This window comes from Lineus longissimus, chromosome 5 (genome assembly GCF_910592395.1).
Source record: "Lineus longissimus chromosome 5, tnLinLong1.2, whole genome shotgun sequence".
Lineage (NCBI taxonomy): Eukaryota > Metazoa > Nemertea > Pilidiophora > Heteronemertea > Lineidae > Lineus > Lineus longissimus.
Genome location: NC_088312.1, coordinates 680,631 through 689,468, shown reverse-complemented (window position 1 = coordinate 689,468; position 8,838 = coordinate 680,631). Strand labels below are relative to the sequence as shown.

The 8,838-nt window shown below is 45.7% G+C and overlaps 1 protein-coding gene across 3 annotated transcripts; it reads left to right on the top strand.

Moving 5' to 3' along the window:
- Nucleotides 1-521: 521 nt before the first annotated feature.
- Nucleotides 522-8,838, top strand: LOC135487978 (glycosaminoglycan xylosylkinase-like). 3 transcript variants are annotated; one of them, XM_064772305.1, is made up of 9 exons: nucleotides 1,575-2,295; nucleotides 2,706-2,812; nucleotides 3,804-4,368; nucleotides 4,841-4,930; nucleotides 5,720-5,832; nucleotides 6,557-6,725; nucleotides 7,053-7,262; nucleotides 7,584-7,646; nucleotides 7,884-8,838. In XM_064772305.1, exons 3-9 carry the CDS (start codon nucleotides 3,851-3,853, stop codon nucleotides 8,098-8,100), a joined length of 1,380 nt encoding a protein of 459 aa, XP_064628375.1. In that variant the 5' UTR covers nucleotides 1,575-2,295; nucleotides 2,706-2,812; nucleotides 3,804-3,850; the 3' UTR covers nucleotides 8,101-8,838. The 3 variants fall into 3 exon arrangements, with proteins under 3 accessions (XP_064628377.1, XP_064628375.1, XP_064628374.1); XM_064772307.1 differs by lacking the exons at nucleotides 1,575-2,295; nucleotides 2,706-2,812 and adding an exon at nucleotides 522-587; XM_064772304.1 differs by lacking the exon at nucleotides 2,706-2,812 and having other exon boundaries at nucleotides 1,576-2,295; nucleotides 7,884-8,836.

Sequence of the window (8,838 nt, the reverse complement as noted above, 5' to 3'; positions counted from 1 at the left end):
TATAGGTCGAATATTTTCTTTTTTTATTCTGTGTCTAATGTTTGGGTGCATTGAATCGCTCTTCCGGTTCCCAATGTTTAACAATATCGTGTTGGAGCTGTTGTTCTCAAGGATGGACCGATGTCAAGGTCCAAAGTCCCAATATGGTTACAGTAGGTGCGCATGCACGAAAATGTATATCGAAAAATGGCTTTAGTTTATTTGACAACATTCTTGTAAGCTAGCGTAGGCCTAGATATTATGTTAATTCGCCTTTTGTGTTTGTGACTGATTACCTACCGTGTGGGACTCGATGTGTATTCGAGAGCACACAACCACGATCGATTTTTGTGAAAGAGTCAAAACAATGTTATGTCATCCCCCTGGGGTTTTCGCCAAACGATATCGATGTATGGGACATGGAGGTAATCGCTGTAAGCAGGCCATATAGCACAAGGCTAGCTATGTGTGCTTAATACCCTGACACGAGACGTGGCCCTTCTGAAAGCTAGCTCGCAAATTAAAACTAGCCATCTAGAAATACATGTAGCGACGTTTCAGGCGACCCTTTGATTTGCAAGTACATTCGTGACTGGTAAGTCCTGCCGGTAAGTGTTGCCTTTGTCTCGATATGAACCATCCTTAACTCATGGTCCGATAAACTCCCTTTAAACGTAACGTAGCCGGGGTTACTTATCGAGAGGCGGTGTATACCGTGAAACCCACTAGTGCCAGGATGGACCAGCGGCCGCTATGATCGAACACAATGCAATCAAACGGCACAATAGAAGCCAATATTTCATATAAAGATTCTCAGAATTGCCCCCAACGTGAAGTGGCCATAAATGTCTTATACTCCGACATAATTGCCAGTTGCTTGGCCTGCGGTGATGTGAGTCATTATAGAACATGACACATGTCGCGATATGGGCTTGATATGTCATCGATCTCGCTCTGTAGGCTGATCAGACTGCAAACTTGAAGGATCACACTAAATGATGGGATGTAGAGTTTAAAGATGACAACGTTTATAATTGGGTTGGCTTGACGGGTTTATCAGAACTTGAAATATGGGGATGGCCTGCCATAAATGTCACGACGGGTAGATTGGTCTGATTCCATAGGCCTATTCTCAAAGCCTGTATTTTCCGTATTCAAAGGTGGGTCGCCGTAGGTGGGTTACCGTAGTACAGCATGCTGCTGTACTACGGTAGCATCTAGGCGAGAATTGACTGAGATAAGAAGATCGTTTTTTGACTGACGAACATTTGAAACACCTTGAGAAACACAGCAGGGATACATTCTCAAATCTCTGGGGTACATACTTTCTGGAACTTCAAAACATGTCCGCTATCTTTTACAAGCAGACGATTGACATCCATTTGCTCAGGACGTAAGAGCAATCGTCTGTACATTGTAAAGCTTCGACGATCGGGTCACGTTTACAGGCACCAGGTAAAATGGCCCTCAGCAGGCTGGGTGCCAAATATCGTTGTAAAAGCTAGTTTTCTGATTTCGTGGCCTCTGATAACTTCACTGCAACACCTACTGTCGGTGGGGTTTCAATGTTGTTTACCTGAGTGGAACGTCATGGTTCTGAACTCAGAGCTTTTCAACCCGAACGAGTTCGAAGTCAGGACATGCAAATTGTTTTGAATACAATTCATGTTGCCACGAGATACGTCGGATTGTAAACTTAGAGCACCTCGACTCTTTCCCTTTGCACACTCCCTGATGAGGTCCAAGCAACAGAGCGCTCGCGTGTGATTGGTTCATTTCTCACCACTGACTCGGTGAAGTAGGACTCTCTTCATCGGATTGGACAACGCAACTTGAAAGAACAACGAAATCATCGCTGATTGGCTCATTTTGAATAACTACCTCGGTGAAATCTGACCAGATGTCATATCAGTCAATTCAAAACTTGGTTCTGATAATGTGATAATGTGATGTGACTTTTTTCGTCGGTTGTATTGCCCAAAGGTGGCATTTATTCTCGTTTTGTGTCGCGTGTTAAGGCGGGATTGCGGACCAGAGGATATCACTGTGCTCATATCAATATATCATCGCCACTCTCTCGTTATTGGGTCAATTACATATACATTGAGGTTCGGATAATATCATGATTTAGTTTCATTGACATATTGAGATTAGTGGCACAGACATTGTCCAGGATTGTTTGGGGATGTCTGTAAAGTTGGACTGTGGATGTGTCGCACGTGGCTGTTTGAAACATACTGCGATGTGAAGTGCCCGAATATGTTATCATCACAAAAACACGGATGTAAGATCGCGGTCGGATACCCTGAACATTTGGTGAGTTATGTTTGGGTATGGGGCACACTCATGATGATGTTGGTCATAAACACAACGCCAAAGTGTCACTACCCCGGGGGCGCACCCCGGGGACTGTCAGGCCTACGTTCTGTTCAAGTTGTTTTTTTCCGTGCTACATGTTGTCTCTCAATGTGAATGTCTTTCAACCACCATGCCCACTATCTTAGCTCAATCTTGCTGATGGCAAGGTTCCCTGTGCCCAGCCATCAACTGACTATCTCATCCTAATGATAGGCGCACTTTGAAAGAGATACCCCAGAGCGAAACTAATTAACTGGCAATACCTTAGAAAACCACCGCCAAGAATCTAAACAAAAATGCTTCTTATTTCACCAAAACATTCGCATGGAAGATCACCTCAGCACTGGCTCCTTTACCCTCTTTTTTAGTGGCGTCGTTCCTATACACGCCTCGACTTCAAGTAAATTTCTCGTAGAATGCCTCGCCAATTGGCAGGGGTATGGGATCCAAACTCCAGTGGGGCCTTCGTCAAATGGTAAGTGTGTTCTTCATTATACATTTGCCGCGGCAGCTGTGGGATTCGAACCCCTGACTTTCTATCCACGGACAATAAGAAGCTATATGTATCATCATTGGCAACTTCACTGCACGCTCTTCCAAGCAGGTTCTATGATTAAGGCGCCAAGTGAATACGGCCCCTACTCGGTTAAGACCCTGCCAATCAACCGTCATCTCCCCATCTCACATACCAGTCTTTGCTTACATCCCGTTAATCTGTGGCACCTGCATCCATTAAGTTAAAGACTTGATTAACTTAAATGCTCCTTTCAGGTGTAAATATAATGACCTCTCCAATCTCTTATAGCCTTTGTACCAACACCATCCCTCTTAGCGTTTCTAAAGGCTTTCACCTTATCGCCGCACGAAACTTCTAAACGCAAACTCTGTCAACAGCGAAAAGGTCAGGTCGAACTGTCGTTACTCCTGTTTCTGAGGGTCCATACACCATAAATTGAGGGTGTAAATGTTCGAAACGTTTCGATAAACAAGGCTCCCTGAACAGCTTCGCCAATGAGATCTAACTATTAATTCCACGGCATTACCTTCCCAATAAGGCGAAGCGAAAGCAATGGGATTTAGCATCAGCTGTGACCTTGGGCATGGACCTTGGGCGAAGTTTCTGACAGAAAAAATATCCACCGGCTGAGAAATAGATGCCTCCTTGTTGCAAAGGAGTGGGGTGGTTGAATAGCTGAGCTAATCAAGCAGAGAAAAGACACCTGTGAAGGTTAAGTGGCAGAAAAGAGTGGAACGCTAACTTTTTGCGCGCGAGGTTCTTTGAGGTTCTTCGGGCCATCATCTTTCCCCTGTCTTACAACTTTCACAATACAACGGTGACACATGGTTTATATCTTGCTGAGAAAGATTAAGTTCTTCTGATTGGTTAATATACGACAGCATGTTCCCCCTTGCTGATGAAATCAGAAACTATGCACTTGAAGAAATCCGGGACCATCTCTTTCCAGATGCGGCAAAAGTGATCGCCATTGTCTGGGTTTGACGGCATGACAGCATGCTCTCAAGATGGCTGCAGCGAATCAGAAGGAACCCCATCATCGTCACATTCCTAGTGATCATCATCTTCGGCAATGCCTTCTTCATGGTGCAGATGTCCGAGCAGAGGGAGCGGGAGGATGAACAGCTCGCCCAGCTCATAGCACAGGCGAGAGCGGATCGAGAATCAGGCGGCGACCGCAACAACATAATTGCCAAAATGGTCCAAGCGTTTGAAAAAGCAGACGAGTCGGAACTCCAGAAGAACTTGACCTTGAAGATGAAGAAGTTAAAACAAGAGAATGGGGCTCGGCGCAATAAGTATGTAGCTGCTTGGAAGCTAGCTGACGAGTCCATCTCTGCCCATGGGCTGTACGGGGTCGATGAGGACACCGAGGTCATACTCCATGCACTCCACTTGGCGCCAATAGTCAAGGTGGATGTCTTCGGCGATGAGGCTTCCTACAGTACTGGGACTTCACATAAATGGCTGCTGACGCTGGACGGAGGACAGCTGGCTGTATTCAAACTAATGTGGTAAGCTTCTCCTCTGCTTCTCCTCTGAGCCTGGCCCTGAGGCCTCTTGTTTTAGGTACGTTGCTACCCAAACCTCATCATAGCTCTTGTTGATGTTTACATTCCCCCGTCAGACCACAACTGCAAAATAAGCTGGGCAGAATGAGCGCCATAAACCGCGAATGACTCGAGACGTGCGCATAGCTGAGAATTTTCACCTGTTAATCTTGCTTGTTAAATTGTAGGAGGAATTCACCTCAGAAGCCTCGCAGCTGCGTGAGCTATCACTCACGAGATAAAGCTACTCCAAGCTGTGGAAAACTTGATGGCATTCTATTAGGTTTTTATGATAAACAAGTGTTTCGACTATTCCACTGTTGGCTGGCTAGATAAGATCCGTCAGCAACTTCCGCTGCTGGCTTTGATCAGTTATTACGTGTAAGACTCACCATGTCACATTAGTCTATCCTATTACTGTTGTTCTTGATTCCAGGGAGACGAAAGGAGAGCAGAAACCTAACGGGAGCTGTAACTCAGGATTCGAGATGCCATCGTCAGAGATTGCAGCATTCCAGCTTCATAGGTAATTTAACACCAAACCATTGACTTCCAGACCTATACTAGTTTTAGCACGAAATTCTCTTTCAGCTGAGTACCTGGCTCTAGTTTCTAGCGCAGATTTGCAACCAGCCAGCTGAGCAGCAGACGTTGGGCCTGTAGTTTTTTAGGGCAGAGCTTCATATCAGCTAAGCGCTAGGCCATTCTTCATCTAGTTTTTAGCTTAGTATACGTGTAGATTACCAGTCAGCTAAGCACCAGGCTCTTGGGTTTTTAGAGCAGATGTTCCCATCCGAAATCCTAGTGCGAAGCACACAATAGATCATGTTGCCTTGGCGCGCGCCAAAGGCAAGCGATTCACAGTAGCAGTTGAAACCAGAGATCACTTTCAAGAGTATTGACCGCGCGGTGATTACATCTCACTTGTCATAGCTACACTCGAAAACAATCACATGTAATGGTGTGTCGGACATTTTAATCAATAGGATGAGGACTCAGCAGCAGAGAACGAATCAATCATAAGAAACGATTCTCACAGAGTATCTCTTTCTTTTGATGGTTGAATGAAAATTGCTTTATTTTGTCCAAATGAGTGACGTCCCCCTTCTCCATACATGTTCCCCTCTCCATTCCTTGTCTGAGAATCTGATTGAAAAGCACAGTATTTGGATGACCAATAGCATATGCATCCTGGGAGGAGAAGGTCGCATTTGACATGATCGCTGTTACCCCCACCCTTTCCATATATGTCCCCATTTGCTTGCTCTCTGAGTAAAACTGATTACCATTCCACTTGGTGATTGTCTCTTTGCAGGTTGTTCGGCCTGTACAACACTCCATACGTCTCGGGGAGGAAGGTGGCTATAGGGACTGAGATTCTTCCGGTCGCCACTGATGCAGTGAAGAGACAGATCCGACAAGTGGGAGGTATGTCATCGGGGGAAGGAGGAGGTGGCAGGGTTTTGATATGAAGGTATTTCATTGAGGGGTGTGGATATGGGGCAGGAGGTGTCAGGGTAACAATATCATGTGGGCATCAGTTGAGGTTTTGTCTGTGGTCTTTTCGCTCTATCATTATGCTGAGGCCATAACTTTAGGTCTATGGTCCAGACATATCAAAGCAGATTAGTCATTGAGGCAAACGGTAGCAAGAAAGTGCTAACTTCCACAAGCACTGAGTTCATCGCTTCTTATGACGTGTAATCGAGCACAACGATTCGACTGCATCATGACCAGTAGAAATGATACACTGAAGAGGATGAAATCCATTCATGTAAGAGCTGCTGAGTCACAGGCGAAGTTCCCTCGAGTGCGGCCAGCGCTGAGGTCGAAGAGGACTTGCCGCCACTTGGCTTGGAGAGCCTGGCGCGGGCAATTCTCGAGGAGGTCTGCTTTGAGGATAGATTGGTCATCACGGATTAACCACTTGTTCTATTCCTCGCTATGTTGATATGATGATGAGTAGAGACCGTTTTTGTTTAGAGCTATCATTTTGCTATAAGTTCAGTTTAAAGATAATGATCCTTTACATCAAAGGTCTATCGGTGTGAAGTTGATACGTAGCTGTTGCTAGTTGATTGAGTATCACTTGATCATGGAGTCGACTCAGTACCATAGCAACTAAAGCATATCATAATCTATCTCATTTCAGAGAATGAATACTGCATCACAGGCAAGTGTTTCCAATGCAAGTTGCAGAAGGAGATCTGTTTACCAGGCGGGAGAATAGAGGGCGCTGTGATCTACTGGATACCAAAACCGCTCAAGTTGCACACATTGCCTCCTATGTATCATCCTTTCGCTACAACGAATATGAAAGAGTAAGTTCTGGCCAAAATTGAAGCAGTTCTTAGGCGGTACTTTGATTCAATTGTTTGTGGCACATCGCGAAGTGTATCCAAGCAGTGTGCCAAGTGAACTTCAACCGCCGCTAGGCTTGTTAGAAAGAAACCTGGAACGCTGTCGCGACGTCCCGGTCGTTATAATCACGAGACGGCTCCTGAACGACTTTACATTAACTAACAAATTTTGTGTCTCTGTCAAGAACCTAAACCTCCTGTATCTGTGAAGATGGTGTCTTTTGGATGCAGCAGAGACAAGTTTTCGGTCAAGTTTCCTCTCTAATCCTTTTCCATATTCACTTTCAGCTGGAAGATGTACAACCTGAATGAAAACGCCTACTGCTTAGACATTCCCAAGAGGTTTCCCTTCTACAATGAGCTGAAGAAGTACCTGGACATCTTTGACTTTGCCTTACTGGACTATGTCATGCATCACTTTGATTCCAAGCATTATACTATAGATGGTGGGGAGAGTGCAGTCCCTGGGCTCACAATCAGGTTGGACTTCGGACGGGCGTAAGTAGGCATCCGAGTGTTACAGTAGCGAATCCGCTGACGGACGATACCAAATCTGCAACATTCATGGTCGAGGGTGGCCTGATCGGAGTTCTATCAGGCACCTCTCAAGACGGCCACACTAAAAAGACGGCCAGTACACGTCTCCGCCTTTAAGGTGGCAGCCGCAGTTAGTCATAGAATGTATCATAACTATTACAAGCAAGGCATCCAGAAGAGGAAAGCTGATGCATGGCTCATCGTAAATGTACAATGTAATAAAATCCAGCCGACGTCAACGTCATTCAGTTTTTCTAGAACAGCTCGATTCCTTCGTTTCAGATTCTGTTATTATGATGATGACAGGGACGACATCCTGCTGGCACCATTGAGGCAATGTTGCACGTGAGTTGATAAGGTTATAAAGTTGATGTGACCAATGAATTTCGGGCACCTTCGTCCTTCAAAGGCATAAACCGCATCTGAAAACGTCTTTGTCTTCTGTGGTTGTGACTCACAATATGAGATTTTGCTGTTTACGTTTGAAGGGGATAAAGGTAACATAGTCACATACATCCTTAGAAGCTACCGGTCTCTGTGGACGGTCAGACGTCATTTGTTATTCCTTACCCTTTCTTGCAGACTCCGTCGCTCAACCTGGGGGCGAATGATGACACTACAAAATGGCCTCCTCTCGAAAGAGTTGGCTAGGTATATGAGATGGGATCCTCTCAACCCCGTCCTCGGTCAGAAGTACTACACCGCCCTGAACAGACGGATGAGGAAGGTCGCTGTGGTGCTGCATGATTGTGCCCAGGCTAAAGGGGGCATCGATAATGTTCTCGTGAATGATTACTAGAGGTTTCGAATGGACACTCAAAGTATGACTCCTGGGTGTGACGGAGGTAGCTCACTGTCACAACCATCTTCTGACCTAAAACAATCCAACAGAACCTGCAAAGAGACGAGCAACACCAGAACTTTCTGGTGCGCCATTGATGACACATCTACTGGTGTTGCTCATTGAGGACGGGGGGGACTCCTCCTATTCGGTTCATGTGATCATAGTGTATATACAGTACATGTAAATTATTTGACGGGAATGAGCCGTGACTGGATCGTTTGTTAATAATGTGATCGTTTTTTATGAGACATTTTCCAATAAAAATTGGGATTTGATGAAGACCTATTCATTTGACTTGTCCCCATCGGCTTCATGTATTAGAAGTTCCCAACACTAAAGAGTGCATCCCGGTGGCAAGATTGTCGAGTAGCTACGAGTTCCTGTCGTCAGATGGAGCTTCTACCTGCACCCAAGCCACCAGCCTGGCAGTTAACGAACACCCTGGTGGTCTCGCGACCCGATGAACAGGCTAGTGGAGGACGGTAGACGGTTGTTGGGACTGTTTTTGCAGGCGATGTGAAGGCTCGTTTTGGTGACAAGACGGACGACAGAAGCTGGGAATGATAGAACATCTTGCCGACAAGATATCCAATTGGCTGGAAGACAGCAGATGGTTGTGAACGGCAGGCGGCTGGAGGATTGTACACAAGATTGTCGACGGCAGTTCCACTCTTCCACTCTCGGACCTGGCAA